The 24,500-nt window shown below is 31.2% G+C and overlaps 2 protein-coding genes across 3 annotated transcripts; one reads left to right on the top strand and one right to left on the bottom strand.

Annotated features, from left to right (window-relative positions):
* Positions 1-6,532: 6,532 nt before the first annotated feature.
* On the top strand, positions 6,533-18,081 carry spz4 (Spaetzle domain-containing protein 4). Of its 2 annotated transcripts, XM_074121581.1 has the most exons (5): positions 6,533-7,215; positions 14,997-15,142; positions 15,925-16,521; positions 16,953-17,075; positions 17,709-18,081. In XM_074121581.1, the coding sequence occupies exons 1-5, from the start codon at positions 7,189-7,191 to the stop codon at positions 17,935-17,937; spliced, it is 1,122 nt and encodes a 373-aa protein (XP_073977682.1). In that variant the 5' UTR covers positions 6,533-7,188; the 3' UTR covers positions 17,938-18,081. The 2 variants fall into 2 exon arrangements, with proteins under 2 accessions (XP_073977682.1, XP_073977683.1); XM_074121582.1 differs by lacking the exon at positions 6,533-7,215 and having other exon boundaries at positions 15,037-15,176.
* A 218-nt stretch (positions 18,082-18,299) lies between these two features.
* Pif1 (Pif1 DNA helicase) lies at positions 18,300-23,597 on the bottom strand. Its single transcript, XM_074121579.1, has 9 exons — positions 22,849-23,597; positions 22,657-22,756; positions 22,330-22,464; positions 22,126-22,259; positions 21,742-21,977; positions 21,010-21,149; positions 20,204-20,389; positions 19,978-20,123; positions 18,300-19,449 (listed from the first exon to the last, which is right to left on the bottom strand). Exons 1-9 carry the CDS (start codon positions 23,332-23,334, stop codon positions 19,201-19,203), a joined length of 1,812 nt encoding a protein of 603 aa, XP_073977680.1. The 5' UTR covers positions 23,335-23,597; the 3' UTR covers positions 18,300-19,200.
* Positions 23,598-24,500: the final 903 nt, after the last annotated feature.

Below are 24,500 nucleotides of genomic sequence, written 5' to 3'. Positions count from 1 at the left end.
AACGGAAAAATTGAATACCTTCATTAGTTTCTCTGGAAATGTTTTTATTCTGTTTGTAACATTCCATTTTATAGACAGGCTTACCTTGTACACATTAGGTCGTCTAGTATTGAATATAGAAATTCAGAAAGAAGGGAAAAATTGAAAACCTTCATTAGTTTCTCTGGAAATCCTTTTTTTCTCTTTGTAAGATTCCATTTTATATACAGCCTTGCCTTGTACATATTAGGTCGTCTAGTTTTGAATATAGAAATTCAGAAAGAAGGGAAAAATTGAAAACCTTCATTAGTATCTTTAGAAATTCTTTTTTTCTCTTTGTAACATTCCATTTTATATACAGCCTTACCTTGTACATATTAGGTCGTCTAGTTTTGAATATAGAAATTCAGAAAGAACGGAAAAATTGAAAACCTTCATTAGTTTCTCTGGAAATCCTTTTTTTCTCTTTGTAAGATTCCATTTTATATACAGCCTTGCCTTGTACATATTAGGTCGTCTAGTTTTGAATATAGAAATTCAGAAAGAACGGAAAAATTGAAAACCTTCATTAGTTTCTCTGGAAATCCTTTTTTTCTCTCTGTAAGATTCCATTTTATTTACAGCCTTGCCTTGTACATATTAGGTCGTCTAGTTTTGAATATAGAAATTCAGAAAGAAGGGAAAAATTGAAAACCTTCATTAGTATCTTTAGAAATTCTTTTTTTCTCTTTGTAACATTCCATTTTATAGACATCCTTACCTTGTACATATTGGGTCGTCTAGTATTGAATATGGAAATTTAGAAAGAAGGGCTAAATTGAAAACTTTCATTAGTTTCTCTAGAAATTCTTTTTTTTTGTTTGTTACATTCCATTTTATAGACAGCCTTACCTTGTACATATTAGGTCGTCTAGTTTTGAATATAGAAATTCAGAAAGAACGGAAAAATTGAATACCTTCATTAGTTTCTCTGGAAATGTTTGTATTCTGTTTGTAACATTCCATTTTATAGACAGGCTTACCTTGTACACATTAGGTCGTCTAGTATTGAATATAGAAATTCAGAAAGAAGGGAAAAATTGAAAACCTTCATTAGTTTCTCTGGAAATCCTTTTTTTCTCTTTGTAAGATTCCATTTTATATACAGCCTTGCCTTGTACATATTAGGTCGTCTAGTTTTGAATATAGAAATTCAGAAAGAAGGGAAAAATTGAAAACCTTCATTAGTATCTTTAGAAATTCTTTTTTTCTCTTTGTAACATTCCATTTTATATACAGCCTTACCTTGTACATATTAGGTCGTCTAGTTTTGAATATAGAAATTCAGAAAGAACGGAAAAATTGAAAACCTTCATTAGTTTCTCTGGAAATCCTTTTTTTCTCTTTGTAAGATTCCATTTTATATACAGCCTTGCCTTGTACATATTAGGTCGCCTAGTTTTGAATATAAAGGGTCCAGAAAGAAGGGAAAAATTGAAAACCTTCATTAGTATCTTTAGAAATTCTTTTTTTCTCTTTGTAACATTCCATTTTATATACAGCCTTGCCTTGTACATATTAGGTCGTCTAGTTTTGAATATAGAAATTCAGAAAGAACGGAAAAATTGAAAACCTTCATTAGTTTCTCTGGAAATCCTTTTTTTCTCTTTGTAACATTCCATTTTATATACAGCCTTACCTTGTACATATTAGGTCGTCTAGTTTTGAATATAGAAATTCAGAAAGAACGGAAAAATTGAAAACCTTCATTAGTTTCTCTGGAAATCCTTTTTTTCTCTTTGTAAGATTCCATTTTATATACAGCCTTGCCTTGTACATATTAGGTCGTCTAGTTTTGAATATAGAAATTCAGAAAGAACGGAAAAATTGAAAACCTTCATTAGTTTCTCTGGAAATCCTTTTTTTCTCTTTGTAAGATACCATTTTATATACAGCCTTGCCTTGTACATATTAGGTCGTCTAGTTTTGAATATAGAAATTCAGAAAGAACGGAAAAATTGAAAACCTTCATTAGTTTCTCTGGAAATCCTTTTTTTCTCTTTGTAAGATTCCATTTTATATACAGCCTTGCCTTGTACATATTAGGTCGTCTAGTTTTGAATATAGAAATTCAGAAAGAACGGAAAAATTGAAAACTTTCATTAGTTTCTCTAGAAATTCTCTTTTTCTCTTTGTAACATTCCATTTTATAGACAGCCTTACCTTGTACATATTAGGTCTTCTAGTTTTGAGTATAGAAATTCAGAAAGAAGGGAAAAATTGAAAACCTTCATTAGTTTCTCTAGAAATTCTTTTATTCTGTTTGTGACATTCCATTTTATAGACAGGCTTACCTTGTACACATTAGGTCGTCAAGTTTTGAATATAGAGGTACAGAAAGAAAGGAAAAATTGAAAACTTTCATTAGTTTCTCTAGAAATTCTTTTATTCTGTTTGTAACATTCCATTTTATAGACAGGCTTACCTTGTACACATTAGGTCGTCAAGTTTTGAATATAGAGGTTCAGAAAGAAAAGAAAAATTGAAAACTTTCATTAGTTTCTCTAGAAATTCTTTTATTCTGTTTGTAACATTCCATTTTATAGACAGGCTTACCTTGTACACATTAGGTCGTCTAGTATTGAATATAGAAATTCAGAAAGAAGGGAAAAATTGAAAACCTTCATTAGTTTCTCTAGAAATTCTTTTTTTCTCTTTGCAACATTCCATTTTATAGACATCCTTACCTTGTACATATTGGGTCGTCTAGTTTTGAATATAAAGGGTCCAGAAAGAAGGAAAAAATTGAAAACTTTCATTAGTTTCTCTAGAAATTCTCTTTTTCTCTTTGCAACATTCCATTTTATAGACATCCTTACCTTGTACATATTGGGTCGTCTAGTTTTGAATATAAAGGGTCCAGAAAGAAGGAAAAAATTGAAAACTTTCATTAGTTTCTCTAGAAATTCTTTTATTCTGTTTGTAACATTCCATTTTTTAGCCATGCTTACCTTGTACTCATTAGGTCGCCTAGTTTTGAATATAAAGGGTCCAGAAAGAAGGAAAAAATTGAAAACTTTCATTAGTTTCTCTAGAAATTCTTTTATTCTCTTTGTAACATTCCATTTTATAGACAGGCTTACCTTGTACCCATTAAGTCGTCTAGTATTGATTATAGAAATTCAGAAATAAGGGAAAAATTGAAAACTTTCATTAATTTCTCTAGAAATTCTTTTTTTCTCTTTGTAATATTCCATATTATAGACAGGCTTACCTTGTACACATTAGGTCGTCTAGTTTTGAATGTAAAGGGTCCAGAAAGAAGGGAAAAATTGAAATCTTTCATTAGTTTCTCTAGAAATTCTTTTTTTCTCTCTGTAAGATTCCATTTTATTTACAGCCTTGCCTTGTACATATTAGGTCGTCTAGTTTTGAATATAGAAATTCAGAAAGAAGGGAAAAATTGAAAACCTTCATTAGTATCTTTAGTAATTCTTTTTTTCTCTTTGTAACATTCCATTTTATAGACATCCTTGCCTTGTACATATTAGGTCGTCTAGTTTTGAATATAGAAATTCAGAAAGAACGGAAAAATTGAAAACTTTCATTAGTTTCTCTAGAAATTCTCTTTTTCTCTTTGTAACATTCCATTTTATAGACATCCTTACCTTGTACTAATTAGGTCGCCTAGTTTTGAATATAAAGGGTCCAGAAAGAAGGGAAAAATTGAAAACTTTCATTAGTTTCTCTAGAAATTCTCTTTTTCTCATTGTAATATTCCATATTATAGACAGGCTTACCTTGTACACATTAGGTCGTCTAGTTTTGAATGTAAAGGGTCCAGAAAGAAGGAAAAAATTGAAAACTTTCATTAGTTTTCTAGAAATTTTTTTTTTGTCTGTAACATTCCATTTTTTAGCCATGCTTACCTTGTACTCATTAGGTCGCCTAGTTTTGAATATAAAGGGTCCAGAAAGAAGGGAAAAATTGAAAACTTTCATTAGTTTCTCTAGAAATTTTTTTTTTTGTCTGTAACATTCCATTTTTTAGCCATGCTTACCTTGTACTCATTAGGTCGCCTAGTTTTGAATATAAAGGGTCCAGAAAGAAGGAAAAAATTGAAAACTTTCATTAGTTTCTCTAGAAATTTTTTTTTTTGTCTGTAACATTCCATTTTTTAGCCATGCTTACCTTGTACTCATTAGGTCGCCTAGTTTTGAATATAAAGGGTCCAGAAAGAAGGAAAAAATTGAAAACTTTCATTAGTTTCTCTAGAAATTTTTTTTTTTGTCTGTAATATTCCATTTTTTAGCCATGCTTACCTTGTACTCATTAGGTCGCCTACTTTTGAATATAAAGGGTCCAGAAAGAAGGAAAAAATTGAAAACTTTCATTAGTTTCTCTAGAAATTTTTTTTTTTTGTCTGTAACATTCCATTTTTTAGCCATGCTTACCTTGTACTTATTAGGTCGTCTAGTTTTGAATATAGAGGTCAAGAAAGAAGGGAAAAATTGAAAACCTTCATTAGTTACTCTAGAAATTCTCTTTTTCTCATTGTAATATTCCATATTTTACACAAGCTTTCCTTGTACACATTAGGTCGTTTAGTTTTGAATATAATGGGTCCAGAAAGAAGGGTAAAATTGAAATCTTTCATTATTTTCTCTAGAAATTCTCTTTTTCTCTCTGTATGCTTCCATTTTATTTACAGCCTTGCCTTGTACATATTAGGTCGTCTAGTTTTGAATATAGAAATTCAGAAAGAAGGGAAAAATTGAAAACCTTCATTAGTATCTTTAGAAATTCTTTTTTTCTCTTTGTAACATTCCATTTTATAGACATCCTTGCCTTGTACATATTAGGTCGTCTAGTTTTGAATATAGAAATTCAGAAAGAACGGAAAAATTGAAAACTTTCATTAGTTTCTCTAGAAATTCTCTTTTTCTCTTTGTAACATTCCATTTTATAGACATCCTTACCTTGTACTAATTAGGTCGCCTAGTTTTGAATATAAAGGGTCCAGAAAGAAGGGAAAAATTGAAAACTTTCATTAGTTTCTCTAGAAATTCTCTTTTTCTCATTGTAATATTCCATATTATAGACAGGCTTACCTTGTACACATTAGGTCGTCTAGTTTTGAATGTAAAGGGTCCAGAAAGAAGGAAAAAATTGAAAACTTTCATTAGTTTCTCTAGAAATTTTTTTTTTTGTCTGTAACATTCCATTTTTTAGCCATGCTTACCTTGTACTCATTAGGTCGTCTAGTTTTGAATATAAAGGGTCCAGAAAGAAGGAAAAAATTGAAAACTTTCATTAGTTTATCTAGAAATTTTTTTTTTTGTCTGTAACATTCCATTTTTTAGCCATGCTTACCTTGTACTCATTAGGTCGCCTAGTTTTGAATATAGAAATTCAGAAAGAAGGGAAAAATTGAAAACCTTCATTAGTATCTTTAGAAATTCTTTTTTTCTCTTTGTAACATTCCATTTTATAGACATCCTTTCCTTGTACATATTAGGTCGTCTAGTTTTGAATATAGAAATTCAGAAAGAACGGAAAAATTGAAAACTTTCATTAGTTTCTCTAGAAATTTTTTTTTTTGTCTGTAACATTCCATTTTATAGACATCCTTACCTTGTACTAATTAGGTCGCCTAGTTTTGAATATAAAGGGTCCAGAAAGAAGGAAAAAATTGAAAACTTTCATTAGTTTCTTTAGAAATTTTTTTTTTTTTTGTCTGTAACATTCCATTTTTTAGCCATGCTTACCTTGTACTCATTAGGTCGCCTAGTTTTGAATATAGAAATTCAGAAAGAAGGGAAAAATTGAAAACCTTCATTAGTATCTTTAGAAATTCTTTTTTCTCTTTTTAACATTCTTTTCATAGCCACGCTTACCTTTTACACGTTAGGCATTGTATAGCATTTCGGCACTGAATTTTATTACATATCATATATAAGATTACTTCTCTAACACATTTATTTCAGGTTTTTATAGTTTCTAGCTGATGCATCGTTTAAATCCAATCCTCAATTTCGAAACAATATTGACTGTTTGTAACATTGTTCCATGAATTTAATAGTTTGATTAAAAAAAGAAAAAGTTGTATTGCTTAGCTACATCTATATAGCTGCTATCTTAGATTTGCGGAGTGACTAATAGTTTTCTGTAATCAGTTTTAAACTAAAACCTTTCGTTTAACCATATTACATAAAATTCACTGAATTAAAAATCTAGAATTGCTAGGAATGCAAAGTATTTATTATATAGGATACTTTTAAATTTATTACTATTTCTAAATGTGTAATTAGGTCAAACTGTGTTTAAGACTAATAAATAAAGTGCTAAAGGGAAAGTAAATAATTATATGGGATAGATGTATAAGCAAACAACGGATCATATTTAAATGCATTGCGTAATACTTTCTTTAAATATGTCATGATTTCAAGTATAGTTTTGCATTTAATAAGAAATGTGTGTTCAATACTAATACAACTTTCTCTCGTTTGTAAATCGACTCACTTTGTTTTATTGCTTCATTTTCTTTAAATTTGGAATTTTTAATGAAAGTATTCCATTTATTTCCCATTATTGATGAAATCCAATGAAGCTTCTAGATCTTATCAAAAAAACGTTCTGCTTTTTTTTTTAACAGAAAAGAAAGTTTTCTGTCAAATAAATTTGTATTTTTAGATGAAAAGGTTTCCTAATACAATTGTGGCCCCCCTAAAGGTAATTCTCAAATTTGAACTTATAAAGGTTTCTCTTCTTTGAGGTATTTTATTTACAAAAAAAGCTAATAGCCCCAAAAAAGAATTTGAAGAGATCCATTTTTTACACAGTCATTTGCAATGCGATTAATTTTTATTTTTGATACTAGTAAACTTTTGTTTGATGGATGGGTTGTTGACAAGGGCAATCGTGTGATAACGAGTCAGAAAGAAAGAAAGAAAAGAAAAAAAAGGAAAAGAGGTGGAGTGGGTCAAGAGTTGTTGGAGAAAGTGGTATATTGGGAGGACTGGACTGGTGTGGAGCGCGTACGGCGGCGAGTAACGGTACTGCTGAGGCAGACCCCAACAACTGGTGACCCACTTCCAGCCACTGTGGTGTTGGCCCATTCACACAGTGCTGGGGTCTTGGCCGCATGGAGCCTACAGCCGCCCGGGTCTTCCAGCCGAGAGTTGCTGCCGCCTCCGACTACGATCTACTTTCTGGAGTACACCATCTCAGATGAACACTCTAATAGCATTCTTCTGGGTGAGTCAATCAATTTGTTTTTAAATAACAGCACTTTCTAACCTGATCTATAAAATTGTTAACATTGCATGATTCATAATGAATAATACTATCTTAAAAAAAAGATGATAATAATAATAAATGATGGACTCAAACTAAATTCCTACTTAGACGATAATGTTTTCTTTCCTATTGAAGTGTGAAGTGTTAGAACCCACAACAAATCATTGTTCTCTAAATCAAGTTTCAAATTAGTTTTAGATCTAAACGTTATGTCCAAGTAAAAATGAATCTCTTTGACGATTGTCTAGAAAATTACTAGAAATCTTTCAACTCGGTTTTTTTGACAACGCATTTTGATACTCATTAATATTTTGCAGATTTTTTGAGTTGTACACTAGATTGAAATGGTAGTTTATCTTAAGAAGGAGTAGAAAGTTTTGAAAAGTATAAATCAAATTATGGGAATCATTTTCGTGAAAAACTGATAAATCTAGTAAGTAAAGTGATACTTTTGATCGGCTGATTTTGCTATCATTATCTAGAATAATGGCTAAAAGGACTATTTCTACCATTGTTCTTGGCTGAAGTACTGCTGACCTGTTTTCCGCAGTAAAAGTGACTGAGCAAAATGTGTTCATAGTTTAGTTGAGGAGTGCTGTCAATGGATGACTTCTCCCCTCCTGAAAGAATTAAGTCAGAATATTTCCTTGTTAGTTGCATTACATTGGGCATTTTAAATAAATTAATCAAAAAAAGAAGGAGCAAACTGATATGAATTAAATATTTGAATACTCGTTATTACGAAGTTTTTTCAAATTAACTCTGGAAATATGAGTTTTGAGAGACTCGGAGTTTAGAAATTGGTCTATTTGTATGGTTGAATGTATCTTTGTACAGTATGTACGCACTAGATCTAAAAGAGAAAAATGTAAGTAAGCGTAAAGTTTATATTTGCATTGCCCTGTAGGACCAGACAGTAACTTAATGATGAAGAAATTCTTTAATCAAACGTTCTTCTTTTACATTTTTTCATGGAAATTCCTTGAGGGAATCTCAAAGGAGAGTTTATAGACTTCCTTTTAAAGAACCATGTAACTGTTATGAACAGCCCTATCACTTTAATTTTAGAAAACTGATACAAAACGACGAGAAGCAATTTTTTTTTTTTTCTATGTAACTGTAATTATATTATATTAATATATTGAGGATTGTTTGTGAAGATTCAGTCAACAAAACAATTCCAATTTTTTTTTACTAGCGTTTCGATAAATTTAATATTGTTTTTCTTCAGGATTTCCAGCAAAGCTAACGGCAGGCAATATTTAACAAGAAATTTTCAAAGAAGAGTTCTTAGATTATAACCACCAATTTACTAACGAAGAGATCTGTATTTTTTTTTTGTGATGAACTTTTCAGATCGTACGTAATGAAACTGCGATCTAAGCCTTCATTTATTTCGGTAATAGTTTAAGGTTTTGAAGATGTGATTAGTTTATTCTGAATGAAATAATGAAACGGAATAGGTTGTGATTAAGGTGTGTGATTGGGAAGTTCATAGAGTAGATTACTTAATAGAATGGGTCCTAGATTGCTGATTGTAAGTGGATGATATCATTCTCTACATTTACTGATAAACTATGAAGATGGATCAAAAAATTAGAAGGTTAGAATTAGAAGGAAAAAATGCTGGGTGCGAATAAGTTTCACTTATAGATTCCATTTATTATGAAAGTTAAAAACAGATCAATTATTGATTTACTTAGGAAGTAATTGTTTTACTTATAAGTGTTCTTCGCAAAATATTTCTCTACTGGGTAGATCTCACTCAGTTTCTCGCTCTGTGCAGCAACTTCGCGGCGATACCAGCCATCTATCTCAAGTTCTTAATGTCCACATTATTTTCAGTTATTATTTTTCGCCCAAAGTCAAATTTTTGGGCACATTTTTTGATGTGTAATTCCAAATCTGGCCTAAAAATCGGGAATATCCTCCTTATTAGATGACAACACGACCTCAATATCTTCTCTAGCTATTTAATTCTATAATTTATCAGCGTTTTTTTTGTGTACAGTTTTGGAAAAATAGTTTCTTGCATTTATAAGAACACTTCTCTGTTGTAGTCCATGTCTTGTTAACAAAGAATATTGTTCAGCAATGCTTATCAACAATTGGCAATTTTCCATCACTTTCTTCATAAATATTTTGAACATGGAAGGAACAAGACGTCACCTTTTCACCTACATCAAGTACAATAATAGAGTAGCCACCAAGAAGTCTTGGAAGATGGATCAAACATTAGCATTTAAAAAAAATAAAAATCAATGTTTTTTTACTGATCCACCCCTGCTAACAATATTTTGGACCTGAACTCAAATTATTATTATTTTTTCACTTGAAGATGCGTATCTTCAAGTTTCTTCTTTTTGTTACAACAGATTTTTATAATAGAAATGTAAATTGTTTTAACACTGAATCTTTGAAATCTATTTCAGTAACTTTTTTTTTTTTAAGCTGAAGAAAAAATTAAAATAATCTAAATATTTTTAGAGGTTCAAAAGTAAATATGAAATTAAGGTCAACTAAATAAGTATAATATAATGATTTCTGTAGTAAAACTGGTATACCTATTTATTTATAACTGAATCGTTGTTTACTCATTCCTATAAGTGGTGCGCAGAATTCCAGTAATTGGAAAAACCTGTTTTTTTTTCTCTCTCTTTGTTTAGTTTGTCTGTAAGAGGTAAAAAGATTTAGAATGAATAGGGAACAGTTGGAAAACACTTCTCTCTCTCTCTTGAATGAAGAAAAAAAAGAAGAAGAACTGGCTTTGAGGATTAGCCGAACCAGACAGCGGGACGTATTGACAGAAATACCAAATCTTCTACCACTGAAACTTGAAGAAGATCGTTGACCCTAACCGATACTTTTATCTTTTTGGCCTTTCACTTTAACTGTCTCCACTTATACCCGTCGTTCATATTTCTGTTGATTCATTACTAGAGGCCCCGGTCGCTTGTTAGTTGTTAATGGATTGATTGTTACTTCCCTAATATTATTGTTAGGAGTTATTTCGTGGAGTGTCTTTGAATGGTTAATAAATTCAAATTTCAAAGTTCAGCAATTATTTTCTGGCTACGAGTTTTACGAGTCCGATTAGTAGATCCAAGTCAGACAATTGGTACACTGTATAGGCACTAAAATATCATATATTTTTGTGTATTATTCAAATTCTGAAGCATGAGATTTTAATTTATGTGGATTTTGCGAAAAGTACCTTCGGTAATATTTTTTAAAATTTTCTTTGGGTTTCCTTAAAAATACTTCGTATAATAATCTCAGATCGAATAAGAAATCTCTTCTATTAATATATACAATATCATCACTAATAAAATTAAACCTTATTCCACTTTTATAACGTTTCTATCTCATTGAACCTTCTTTAAACCAACTTGTATCATTCTTCTCTCATGATAAATAATCGAAAATTATATAAGATTAAAAGATGAGGACCGCGTCTTCCAGTAATAGTTTATAAGTGATTAAAAACTGTGTTAAAAGTTCTTCAACGGTTAAAATTATCACTTTGCCAAGTAAAAAAAAAGGAAAAAAACTATATATTAAAGTGGTGCCGCCTAGTTATTAAGCACAAGTGACTGTGTGTTCATTTCTCCACTTTCTAAATGCGATGAGCTCAATATTTTCTTTAAAAAAAAATGGTTCGTGTCTTTAAAAGCTTCTTAATTTATTCATTTATGTGGAATTTTAATAAATTTGCTATTATGGAAAATGTTTTTATTGTATGGAATAATACATTTCCATTTATTATTTTGGACTTTCATGTAATAACGATAGCATTTATCTTTTTTCTTATTAGTAATTAAGTAATTAAGACAACTCGATGACTGAATTTATCCAATGTACTGCTAGGAGCGCGTTTCAATTGTAGGAACTGTGCCGAACATTCAAGGGATATGATTCCCTGCCCTTGATTTCAAGATTCATGGATAGTTAAATATAAATTTGTTTTAGAAGATTATTCATCATTTTTGATGAATGATTCATTGATCCCAAAGGAAAAAAGATTATTGCCAATTTCAATCATAAATTTATAATTTTGGTTTTCAGTTATTATTAAAGGGGAAGTTCTTTTTAAGACCTTTTTTGGAGGTTGAGTAGGAGATATGTTCCCATACTAGTGTCTTTTCATTATAATGTACGGCTTTACAGACTACAATGTTAAAAAGAGATGTACCATCGAACCCAATTAATGAATCTTGGCCTCCTGTTCGGTCTTGTACAGCTCCCTTCCAGTTTCGCATTTCTCAAATCAAATTCTCTGCATCCTCTATCACCCCATTCATTCACCAACTCGTCTTGACAATATGTAGCTGCTCAGTCAGTAGCTTTTTAAGAGATCTCATCGTTTACCATTCGGGCAATGTGCACGGACCAAACGAATTATTATTTGCACGATGTTCGGCTCTTCTAAGTTCATAAGATCTTTTTATTTTTATTTCAAAGCGCGCATTCTGTGGTCAGCGCTTGGAACTTCCTTCAGTGTACTGATAGCCTTCGGACAGTTTTCTCTTGTTACACTGTCCACCACCGAATAGTAAGCTGTAAGAAGCATCTAGGAAGAGAGAATCTAAGAACTCCAATACCGGGATCGACGCGTTGAAATCCACCGAGCTAATTCCCTCTCTTTTATTAAGATCTTATTATAATTAAAATTGGGGCATCATAAAAAAAATATTATCTTAAGAAGAATCTTTAAGTAATTTTTTGTTAAATAACATTTTATTAATGCAAGCTCTCATGTCCTCCATTGAGTTTGTAACTTATGTAAATGAAATTCTTCTTCAGTTCTATTATATTACAATGAACGAGTTTTAAATTATGATAAAAAATGAAGAGGTATGACCTCATTCACCTGTTCGCAGTTATGAAAGGAGAATAAAGAAGTAAAGAGCATAAATAAGCTGGAATGATGAAAATGATTTCTTCTTTCTTTTCTTTCTTTTTTATCTAAAAATAAGAAAAACGAAGTCTATTTTGCCAGCTTTCGATTGGGCAAGTAAGAAGAAGAATGAAAGATTAAAGAAGAAGCTGCAGGTTACTCTTTGTTACAGTTTGATGTGGACAACGTGCCCACATACTCTTTCACTTTTTCCTTTGTCCGCCGCCCGCGACTAAAGGACGCCTCAATTCATACCGTACACTAAGAGAGAAAGTTCTAGAACTGACCCTAACCTCTATTTTAATTATATTTGTAACCTTTCACTTCTAGACAAATGTAACTGGGGTACCTTCTTTTTCCATGGTTTTGAGTATTATACAAATATTTATTAAAAATTAAATAAACACTCATGGTCAGTCCAAAAATAATCATAATTTCTTCATTGTCATGTAAAAATCTATGTAATGTGTTTTTTAGTGCAGAGAAAAATCATCAGTTTCATTTTAGCTTCATTATTTGTTACATTCTCTTACTATGAGAGAAATTATTGTATTCCAGTTAAATTTTCATTTTCCAGTTTTCACCGGAGAGATTCCCTTAGTCCGAAAAAGTGGGTGTTGTGGAATTGGTCTGTTTGTATCTATGTATGAGGTTATGGGTTTACGGAGTGTGTAACTCAAAAACGGAAAATAACTTTTTGGTCTAAATCAGCTTGATTTTTTCAGATATTTTTATTTGTTCTTTAAAGTATCCCGTACGATTTTCTTTTATCCTACCGCACTTATTGGACAAAATAGATTTACAACTTTCATGTTAACCATTTTCAGCGGAAAATTTGATTAAGGAGGCTTATTTGGGTATGATAGGGTTAGCCTTTTCTCTCAAGTGCTATTTTAGAAATAGAAATAGAAAAGAAATTTATTATTCTGGGACAATTGTCCCCTAAGAATAAATACAGGTACAAATAGAGGCCTTAATAGTTTGGCCTGTGATTATAGAGAAATTAAATAAATAAATAAATATTTACAAAAGTGAAAATATAATAAGTGAAAATGAAAGTAAAAATAAAATAATAAAACAGCAGAAATTAAGGAAATAAATTAAAACAATTAGAATTTCGGAGGAAGCTGAATAGAAAGGAGATAACTGAATAGACGGGATTTAAAGATGGATAGGTAGGAGCATGGCGGACAGATGAAGGCAAGGAGTTCCAGAGAGAGGTAGCACGTATGAGGAAGGACTTGTCAAAGGATGAGGTACGGTGAGAGGGAATATAAAGATCAGATGAGCGAGATCTAGTGTTACGGGAATGGATGGAGGATTTAAACTTAAGGAGTTGAAAAATATAGGAAGGCCTTTGAGACTGGATGACTTGAAAAAGGAAAGAAGCCAAAAAATATTGGCGGCGATAGACAGGAAAAAGCCACTTCAACTCATCGTAGCAGTGCGAAATGCGAGAGTATCTCGAAATGCTGAAAATAAATCTTATGAAGCAGTTCATGAGGCGCTTAAGCTTAGCTTCAATATCACCAGAAAGACCGCCATACACTAAACAACCATAGTCGAAATGTGGGAATATAAGAGAGGAAACTAGGAGTTGCCGGGTCTTAATTGGAAAAAGGTGACGGGAACTATTAAACTGCATAAGGATATGGATGGAATGACGAGAGATTTGGGAAACATGGTTTTTCCAGGATAGGTTTTGATCGAAAGTGATACCAAGGTTTTTCACAGAGGAACAATATTTTATTGGGCTATTGTAAAGGAAAAGATTAGGAAGAGGAGCCAATGATTTAAGGAGTGGGTTGGAGCCAATAACTATAGCTTTGGTCTTTTCTACATTATTATTTAGTGTAATGTATGAACTTATCACCTTAATTAAACATTAATAAGAATCAAATTTGTAACCAAAATTCTAAATTAGAATAAAATAGGCTGACTGGAAACGCTAACTGAATAGATTTGTCTGCGCTTTGTTCGAAAATGGTACCTTTAAAATGAACATTGAAGTCATCTATTTTTTAGTAAAAGTCGTACGTTTTAATAAAATTTAAATACGTAAGAGGGAGATGTACGAATGTTTAGTACAGTTAACCCTTTACTGCTGGCAAGAACGAATATAACAATAAATCTAAATATTATTTTTTCAACAAAAAAAATAATGTTTAGAGGCGTTTCTTGGCCTAGAATTTTTAAAATTACCGATACAGGGCATAATAAGAACCGTGGCTGAGCGGAACTCAGCTGGTAATCAGTCATGAACGTATTTACTCATGCAATAGAAATGATTCTATTAGTGTAATTACTGCAGTAGAAAAGAGATTCAATCTTTGTATAAACTGACCTAGTAGAGGAGACGATTTTTTTATTGCAATAAGTTGTCTGTAGAGGCGGTCAAGAATATTTAGTTTTTATATCTGTAGCATTAAAAAAAAAGAAGCAAAATATTGTTACGTCATGTTCAAAGAAGTAAGTTTAATGAATTTGGTTTTTAATAAGCCATTCCCCTACAATCTACAATTACAACAAACAGGCATCCATTCATAGAAGACCTTGTTTTGGCTGCCAATTTTCAAGCAGTCCAACACAAAGTTTGAATTAATTATCAAGGAACTAATAATAGCTTCTAGAACGCTGGCTATGCAAGAACTAGATGACTCTAGAATTAGTTGTCCTTCTTCTTGAGCGTATATTGAAATAGCCTGAAAAACTATGACTTAGATTGTCTGCGCCAGCGTTTCTCAACCTATTTTGGCCACAGTTCAGTCTCCAAATATTAAAAAACAAAAATATTTGAAATAAATGTTCCAACTTATCACATATATTATTTGTTATTGTTTAGGTGCTGGCGAATATAAACACCATTTTTACCTACGATGGCTACACAACCTGTACTAAACCATTTCGAGGTGGCAAAAGCAGACTGGACGTACCCTGTGATTTTACCACACAAACTTGGTGCACTATTCCTGGGAGCTACTACCCTTGGTATCGTTTTGTTGAAAAATAAATAATAAATTAGGTATTTTGTATAAAATAAGAAACTAATGATTAGAGAAAAGTATTTTAAGCAATACCTATGGTTGATTACATACCTATTTTATAAACAATGCATTTACAAATTTCAATTTTTTAAATTCAGCATTATGAGAATATCAAAAATTAGAAGGAACTATTTATGAAAAAGAGGTGGATAGGTTCTTACAACTTTAATTCAAATGTTAGCTAAAAAAAAAGGTTTTTAAAGTTTTTATTATTTATAAAAATTTGCCACAAAATCAGTCTTTTTGTCTTTTTTTTAACAATGGCAGTATTAACAAAACTAAGGACTGTTCAACAGAAATGGATCATTAAAATGAATTTCTTCATTTGCACTTTTTCTTTCCTTATTTAATACAGAAACTGTATGCAACAAAATTGCTTCATAAAAAGTTTAGAGCATAACAAATTTGGCCATCCAATATATAGCTTAAGAATCCAAACTAATAATTTTTAAAGTAAAACTGAGTTGTATAATGAGTAAGTTGAAATTTACTGCTCAAACATTAATAATTTTAACGATTTAAAGGAAAATCATTTAACATTTAACAGTGATTTTTAAATTTAAGATTCATGTAACATTACTATAAAGTTCAGTGAAACAAATCAAATCTAAATTCTATTCTGAAATCAACTATTTTAAATTTAATTGAATATACAATTTTTAATATAAGATAAGAAATATTAAAAAATTTATGGTCTGGCCTATGTCAGTGTTAATCTTGTTTCAGGAGAGCTGTTCGAAGATTCGTATATGAAAACCATGGTCTTATGAAGCGAATGTATGGAGAAGAGAGACACATATCTGTACTCAGATCCGAGATAGAATCTAATGATGTTGAATATCATACGGACAAGTGGAGCCAACAAGCAAATCTAAAGCGCTATAAGCCGAAAAAAGAAGAAATTGTCAAAACAACCGGTAGCCGAACTCCGGTTAACCATTCAAATGTATCTACAATACCGGCTAGTAGTACAACAGTGACAACAACCTCGGCAACTACTACAACAACCGCTGCTACTTCATCAACCACTGGCTCAACTTTAACCGGTAACAGATCCACTACGTTTGAGGCTACTACCACTACCACTTCTTGGGCAGATGTAACTAGCGTAGATACAACCGTTCCAGTCACTACAACTACTGAATTTGATTACACTTCAACAACTACTGAACCAGATAGTATGGATATGACAACATTGCCGGACAGTCAGCCTTCATCAACTACGTTAAAGGCAGAGGCTCGGCCACAAATTTTCCAGGATACTTTGGAGAAGTCAAGTACAACTACCGAAAAAGCAAATCTTTTTTATAAATCTAAAGGAGTGTTAGTATTTATTTACAATTAAAGCATTAGGAGAATGAATAATTTCATTATTCTGTAAAAATAATGATGTTGAGATAGTATAGAATTCTTCCTCAAGATATATGTCCAAACAAACTATAGTCTAGCATTGAATTACCACCGTTCGTTTTAGTTCCTCTTAAGCGACAGTATTTGATTAATTTCTTTAATTTGTTCCGCTTTAAAGATAAGAAGATCCATTGATTATATGCTCAGAGGAATTCGTAATTAGAAATTTTTGATACGAATTAAATAGATTCCCATTAAACAATTAAAGCATGCTGCTCCTTTTTTTCAAAAATATTTCAAAACCTTCCTTATTAAGAGTATAAGAAGTACCTACTTCAAGCCCCTATAACTGCTTCAATGGACTTAAGGTTTAAATAACTAATCTTTGTAAACTTTGTTTTTAGAAATGCTTGTCCAGTTAAAGAGGAGGTTGTAGCCCCATTTTGGGCTAACAGTACAAGAGGAGAAGTTTTAGCTTTACTTAATTTATATCCTTTCGAACAGTACGTTCATTGGGAAAGATGCACGTAAGTTTAAATTTTTATTTTAGTTAATGTGAATTTTATTATTGTTCAAAGCCCAGCTCGATAGACAACTGTAGGATGTCTTTCTGCCAATCATTGGGGAGCCTCCGCAAATACGTTCCATTGTTGAAAGTAAAAAAAAACTACGTACCAGTTTTAGTTGAATTTATTAAATTTTTTCCCATAAGGAAAGTATGCTATGGACCGAAACAAATGGTAATATGACGGAGTTAAGTTTGGAGTGAAGGTGGGCGTAAAAGTTCAATATTTCATATACTCAGACGGGAGTGGCTGAATATTAAATTACTGGAACTAACCCAGGATTGACCAGAACTAGTTAATTGTGGGTCATTTTTTATTTTATTCTATCTGTTTTATGGCGAATAAAGGTTAGTTTTTCATGGAAAGTCCATTGGGAGCGAATTCGTGACAATTATTCTTTGTAATATAAAGTGGATTATTGACGCTACGTTTTTCACTGATGGCCATGCAGTAAGTAGAAAATTCGTTGTGTCCCTTAGATAGTAATAACCAATTCTCAGTCAAGACTTATTCCTATGCTGATTTGAATCATTTCAATCAAGATTTAGTTCAAAAACTAGTAAAGATGTTTATTACTAAAACTTTTATTTACAGGTTTGAAAATAAACAGATGTTCTGCAGGGAAGGTTGTAGATGCGAACAACAGTATAGACTACACAGACTGTTAGCCTATGATCCAACAAATGATTGTAGAGGAATATTTTCTGATTGGTTTAAATTTCCATCATGTTGTGTTTGTCGTTGTTATGATTTGCCAAATGAATTTAGATTAACCTCAAGATCACCGCGCAAGGAGAAAGCGTTTAATGAGTCACACAATTAGACATCATTTGTAAATATTTATTTATTTATTTTCTAAATAAATTTTGTAAAAGTTTATATAAATTAAATAGGTATAACATAACACCTGAACTAATTTGTAAAGTGTACAAATATTGTCTGTAAATAAAAATTTTTAAATTTGTAATACTGATTTTCATTTTAAATTAGCTATCCTCCTCGTCGACTGAAGCGAAAATGGCCTAGAGATCTGTTATGATTAAATCATTGTGAAGGAGTTTCGCCAGTGGGTGATTGCTCCAACCATGACTTTTCAAGAGAACTGAACCAATAAGATCAGATTTACTTGGTGCAACAATTGTTGCAGTTGTAAATATAAAAATAAAGTGAAAAAAAAAAATTAGCTAAATTTATTACATATATTTTCTTAGTAGTTTTTCAAATCACATTGATTACTTTCACACAAACATTGATCGTCTCACATTTAATTAGCATTAACTCATCCTAAATAAAATCATGAAAATCAGAACTTAAGATTATCAATAATTATAATTTGATTGTCTAAATATGTATTACTAATAATACCTAACTTGATTTACAAGTGAGCACGGGAAGTTTAGAAAGTGAATTATTGGAGCTGCACCAAGGAATTAAAAATGGTAATTCAGAAAACTATTCGATTAATTGCACAATCCGATAAAAGAGACTATTTTTTCCTAGTAACGCTTTTAAGTTAAAAGAAAATGATTTTAAATGCTTTGGTGGAGCATTTATGGCTTCAGCATCTCAACCCCACTAATTCATGATTTCTGAATAAAATGTTTTAAGCATTTACGAGGGAAATTGTAAGTAAAAAGAAAATCTTTGAGAGCTATTTTCGAGATTAGTAAAAAAATCGCAACAATAGGCGCAATAGCTTTTCCAGTTGATAATATTAGCCAAAATTGGCAGGAAAATAAAACAGAATAAATAATGTGAGCTTTCTACAACTTTTCGTTTTTGAGATGTTTTGTTATCACAGATGTTTAAACACGTTCAGTCCAAGTAGTTTTTTTTTTTAAATTTTAAAAAATGTATAAAAGCTATGTACTTCTCAGAGTCAGGAAAATTCAAAACATATATCCGCTAAAAAGTTTTTTTTTTGACACCGTGGCAATACTTTCGCTGACTAAAAATAAGGGAAGAGTTTATAATTTATTTAAAATATAAAAAAATAAGTATTTTTTAAATTAAGACAGTCAGGGCCAAACAAGCCACATTCATAAATTAAATTCATTTAAAAATATTGTATAAAGTCAATTTTTGGTCATAAATCTATAACTGGAAATAAATTCTTCTGAGATTTTCTTTTCTTTCCTAGAGGAATAAATTCTTGATTATATGGTACTAGAGTTTTATAGAATCTCAAAGCATCTGAATTTGCCCAAACTTGTTTCGAATTGAATCCAATAACTCGGATGGATTTCAAATTTTTCGCTCTAGATAAAGCTACATAAGCTTGGCCAGCTTCAAATGTATTATCCAAACTAATTTCCACACAGTCCAGGGTCAATCCCTGTAAAACAAATAAACAGATACTAGTTATTGTTTATTTATATGAATTATGTTAATTTTCGTTGTAGGTTATAAAAAAAAAAAAGAAAATGAATGCTAGTGCAAACAGAAAGCGCTGTGCTATGCTATAAGTACCAAGGGTAAGGTCACGAAGAATCTAGCAGTGGAAAAACTTTTGAGCTACTTGATCGAAAAAGTAATGGTCTTGGCTTGAGAGCATCCCTAAACACGGGACATACATTTGGAAATTGATGACCAATGCTACTTATTTTCTGATTGATTGACTTTGCGGTATATATAAATCTAATAAAAGGACCAAGTACGGATGGTATACGCAAAATCTTCTCTTATCCAGCCTAACGTTATAATGGTAAGTCAAGGCCCCCATCTATACTCCAATCTATTAACCTCTACATAGGATTCATTAGTGTTCTCTCGGATTTAAAAATTTGTAGGAAAAAATTACAGGCCTCTTAAGAATAGCACAATTCTACATTTCTAGATTTAGCAATTTTAATAGTAACTTTACCTGAGATTTATGGATAGAAAACGCCCAAGCTAAACGTAAAGGAATCTGTTTTCGAATTACTGTACTACCATTAGCGGTTTTGACTATCCATTTTTCTTGTTTTACAGAATATTTTTTACCGCATAAAAATTTTACTACCGGCTCTCCTGAAAAAATAAAATACACGTTTAAAAAAAAAAAAATACCAAATTTACTGTGTACATTGTGAGAAAAGGTGTGCCCTCACCATTGGTAAATTTTTCAACGATGCCCCTAGCTCCGTTCACTAACCCAAGTGATATATTAATGTTTTTTAAAAGCATCACTTGACAACCTACTTTTAATGTAATGCTCTTTGCAACCGGGGTACATTCATCCAACAAAGTTGTGACCATTGGTGAACTATCTACAGCTTCATAAACTTTTGTATCACCTAGAAGTTTTATTTTGTTAATTATTACTATGCAAAGGAATGTATTTGTCTAGTACAGTACAGGCTAAGTATAAAAATAGGCAATGAATTCTAACATTAAAGCCACTAGAAGAAGAATCTGTGTAAAGTCAGGAAAGAAGTTATAGCTAAAGATTTGCAAAATTTCTTCTTTTATTCTAAAGTACACAGAACATTTTGTATTCATGTCCAGCAGAGTATTAAGAATTTATTTTTTCATCAAAGCTTAGGCTATGTCAAGACAAAAATGTTAAGACAATAGTGACAATGTGAGATCATCTGGAGCACTTAGTCTTTTTCTTAGTCCTACACTAATGCGGATATTTTATTTTTAATTTTCACCAGAAATATACTTTTAAAAGTGTCCAGAGTTCGAAAAGATTCTTTCTTTACAAAAGTAAAGTTGTTTATTTCTTGTATTATAAAAGTTTTGATCTTTATATTTGTTTTTCTGTTTCAAAGCATGCTTATAAATAGATATATCATCATATTCAATTTGTAAAACAGTTCATTGCAGTTTTTTTAATCGTTTATTTATTTATTTAAATATTAGCGCAGACCCTTTACCCTTGTTTGAATTTCAGTAATTCAAAAAGTTTTACCTGTTAATTTAGCTAGCCTAGAATCATTAATTTCTTTAGCTTCCTTTGTGTAACAACAGAGTCTTGTGGCCAAAATTCCTTCCTTTTCTATATGCTGAGTTTCTGTGTTTTGCAATTGTTCTACCATAGCAGGAGTCACACTGAAAAACAAATCAATTAATACTTAGTAAGAAATAAAGGCATAATTGTTAGACAGGAAGAAAAAAACAATAAGAGGGACCGCTGATTTTAATTAGTAATTTGGAATCTTAATGAAAGTATCTCTACAAAACGAAAAATATATTTCCTCAATATTATTATTTCTTTTACGGTATCCGCGGCTTGATCCACAAGAAACAATCCAGAATATCTTAGCAAAAATAGGGTGCAACCTGCAAAATTTAAACAGCCAAACGCCTAGAAGGCAATCTCAAGTTAACAGCTTAGTGGAAGAAGTATGCGAGAACGATTCACACTCTTGTTTACTTGTTACTTTCAAATCCTAATCAATGAAAGTAACTTGACAAAGTCGAAGGCTAAGTTTCTTCAATTTAAAAAAAAAAAAACTTGAAAATGAGTTACGTTGATTTCGGGTCTTCATCTGACGTTAGCTCCACGAGTGAGTGACTTTTTTTTAGATGAGTGAAAATCCGAAACTCAACAATAATCAAAGAAAAGAAACAGAACAAATTCAACAAAGTTTTTGAGGAAATGATTTCTGTTCGCTACAAAATAGATAAAAATGAACCAAACCTTCCGAGTCGAATGCTGTTTAATATTGAAATGAATACTATATCATTTTGCCTGTGTACTTCTTTTAAATAATAAGTTTGAAAGCTCATTTTATTCCAAGATTCGCTCATAAAGCAGAACTTTTTTTTATCATTATTAACTGGAGGTAACTGTAGAAAGTCTCCACAAACTATTAGTTGTATACCTCCAAATGGACGGTCATTTTCCCTTATATTTCTGGCAACCCGTTCTATTTTCTGCAAAAAAATAAAAATTTTGTTAGGTAATACAAACTCTAGACAAAAAATCTAGTACATATCATTGTTATATAGTGCCGTTTTTTGAATCTACTACTCTTGAGTAGATTTATTATTCTATTCTTTCCTAATTAGTTTCTAGATTTACCTCGAAATATGCAGCATTGACCATTGAAATCTCATCAATAATTAAATGTCTGCATCGCTTCCAACACTGTTTCACAGCAGGTCTACTGGCAAGGTTTAAACATCTATCAAAAGTTCCTTCACCTAAACCGATTCCTATAAAAAAAAAAATTCTCCTTGACTTAAACGAGGAATATGATAAGCTGCCGAAATTGCATTAATTTACCTGCAAACGAATGAAGTGTGACTCCACCAATAAGGCAAGCTGCAGAACCAGTGCTTGCAGTTGCTACAGTCACGTCTGGTTGTAATGAACTTAATATATATTGCAATAAATACGACTTTCCTGTGCCAGCTCCACCTAAGGACGCATCCAAATAAGATTGAGATTGATTTAAACTAGTCCATTAAGATGAGTTAAAAGAAAGTACATGGTCTTTTTGAATATCTGCAAACTTCTAATTTTTTCATGACAACAGTAAAATTTCAACAAAAAATTACATTTGTTTACTCACACTGTTATTAATTAATGATTTTAATATAAAATTCAAACCTGTGAAAAAAACGTTGGAGCCCCTCAAAACAGCATCCAATATCTGTTTTTGTTCTTCTGTTAAAGATGATATTGAGTTTAAACAAACTTTCTTATTGGTCTGTTAATTAAAAAATAAAGGTATTTCTTTTTAATGGCAGACTCTTAAAGAGAACTTTAATCACAGCTCAAAGACATGATCAAAAAACTCACCGTATTCTGTTCCTGTTTAATTATAGGCCTTTTGAGTGTGACATTATCTGCTTTAACCCTGGTAATATCTTTATGATTTACTGGGCTAACTTCTTCTAATACTTGTGATTTTGTAGAAAGTAATTTATCTCTGATACAAGTTTTTGGTGAGCTTTTGGAGCTGCACAATTTTATAAAGAGTGTTTTTAAAAATGAAACTAACTGAGCGGGAGGTGCATTGTGTATAAAAACATTTAAAGGAATTTCTGTAAAATTTATAGTGGCTTTTCCTTCTTGCATGAATTTCTTATGAACGTTAACTCCTTTCATAAGGAATTTCTGATTGATTGCTTTAGATTCAAGTACTAAAAATATATCCCTGAATTCATTTCTAACTATGCGTACATTAACATTTTGTCCTTTAATTGATTTATTAACTATACCACTTTTTGACAACCACTCCACTGTACAGCTGCAAGTTAAAATAAGAGACGACTTACTTTCCATTGTTTATTACGATCTAAGTCCGGGGTAAAATTGAAACCGCTTCAATAATTATTATGAATTTAATACAGCTTGCAAATCCATGAGAACTCGCGCCTTCAAACTGAAAATTATGGAAAAGTCTTCATTATAAAAAAACTTGCAATGAAATCACTTAAGGTAAGCGTGGACTGCCTATAACGAACTTTAAAACGGACTGAAGAGCAATTACATATTTCCCGCTATAGTAAACATTAGAAAGGTTAAAATAAAAATGCGTTCTCTAGCGATGGTTCTCTGAACTACAAGAGAAGTGTAGGCACAGATAATGCTAATTGCAGTTATATTTGATTATGAACATATTTATAAAACTAGTAAAATCAAAATAAGCTGGAGCTGTTACGAGTATAGTCACTTGTTTTTATCTTATAAGATATTTTAAAAAGGCACCTTTTTATCTAACAAGTAAGTAGTACTCTTTATTGACAAGAGGCAGCGTAGGCTGTAAGATTTGAAAATTTAAAATTACCTGTTAAACATATTGCATGTTCCTGATAGGCTTTTACATTGATTTCGACTAAATTTATAAAACATGTTTAATTAGAAGCAAGAAGGGTATAAAATACTGCTGAGGTGGTTACATAAACAAAATTATTGACCAATGATTAGCAGAGGTAGTTTGTGGTCTTTTTTTTTATCATGAATAAGAGACGTTTCTTAAGTTCAAAACAAAAGAATCAAAAATACCCTTAGCGTAGCAACTCAAAATTCCAATCCAATCGTTGTTTCCATCCACAAATTTCATTATTCATTTTTTGTTATTTACAAAATAGTTCACAACCAACTTGACCTCTCCCAAAACCCGACATTGCCTCCAACGGATTTTTCTCTTCATTCTCAAAATGAGGGAAGATACGAACAAAATTGGATATCAGCAGAATATTATTTGATTTAATTCATTTCATAAAACTTCGTATACTAAAAATATGGCCTTTTAGGAAAGGAATTAGCTTAATCGTTGTTGTTTTTCTGAGCTGTATCTCTGGCTATGTGGGCTCTGAAGGACTTTAGAGTAAGCTTAGCGATTTTCTCTTCAATGACTCTAATAATAGCTCAAAAGTTAATGAAAGGACTCACTAAACTTATGAATCTTCACTAGTAGATCTTTTCCTTTTTTACAATTTGTTCAA

This window comes from Rhodnius prolixus, unplaced genomic scaffold (genome assembly GCF_049639745.1).
Source record: "Rhodnius prolixus isolate KJV_2025 unplaced genomic scaffold, Rpr scaffold_8, whole genome shotgun sequence".
Taxonomy (NCBI): domain Eukaryota; kingdom Metazoa; phylum Arthropoda; class Insecta; order Hemiptera; family Reduviidae; genus Rhodnius; species Rhodnius prolixus.
The sequence above is the reverse complement of the archived record's forward strand: the minus strand, read 5'-3'. Positions and strand labels throughout refer to the sequence as shown.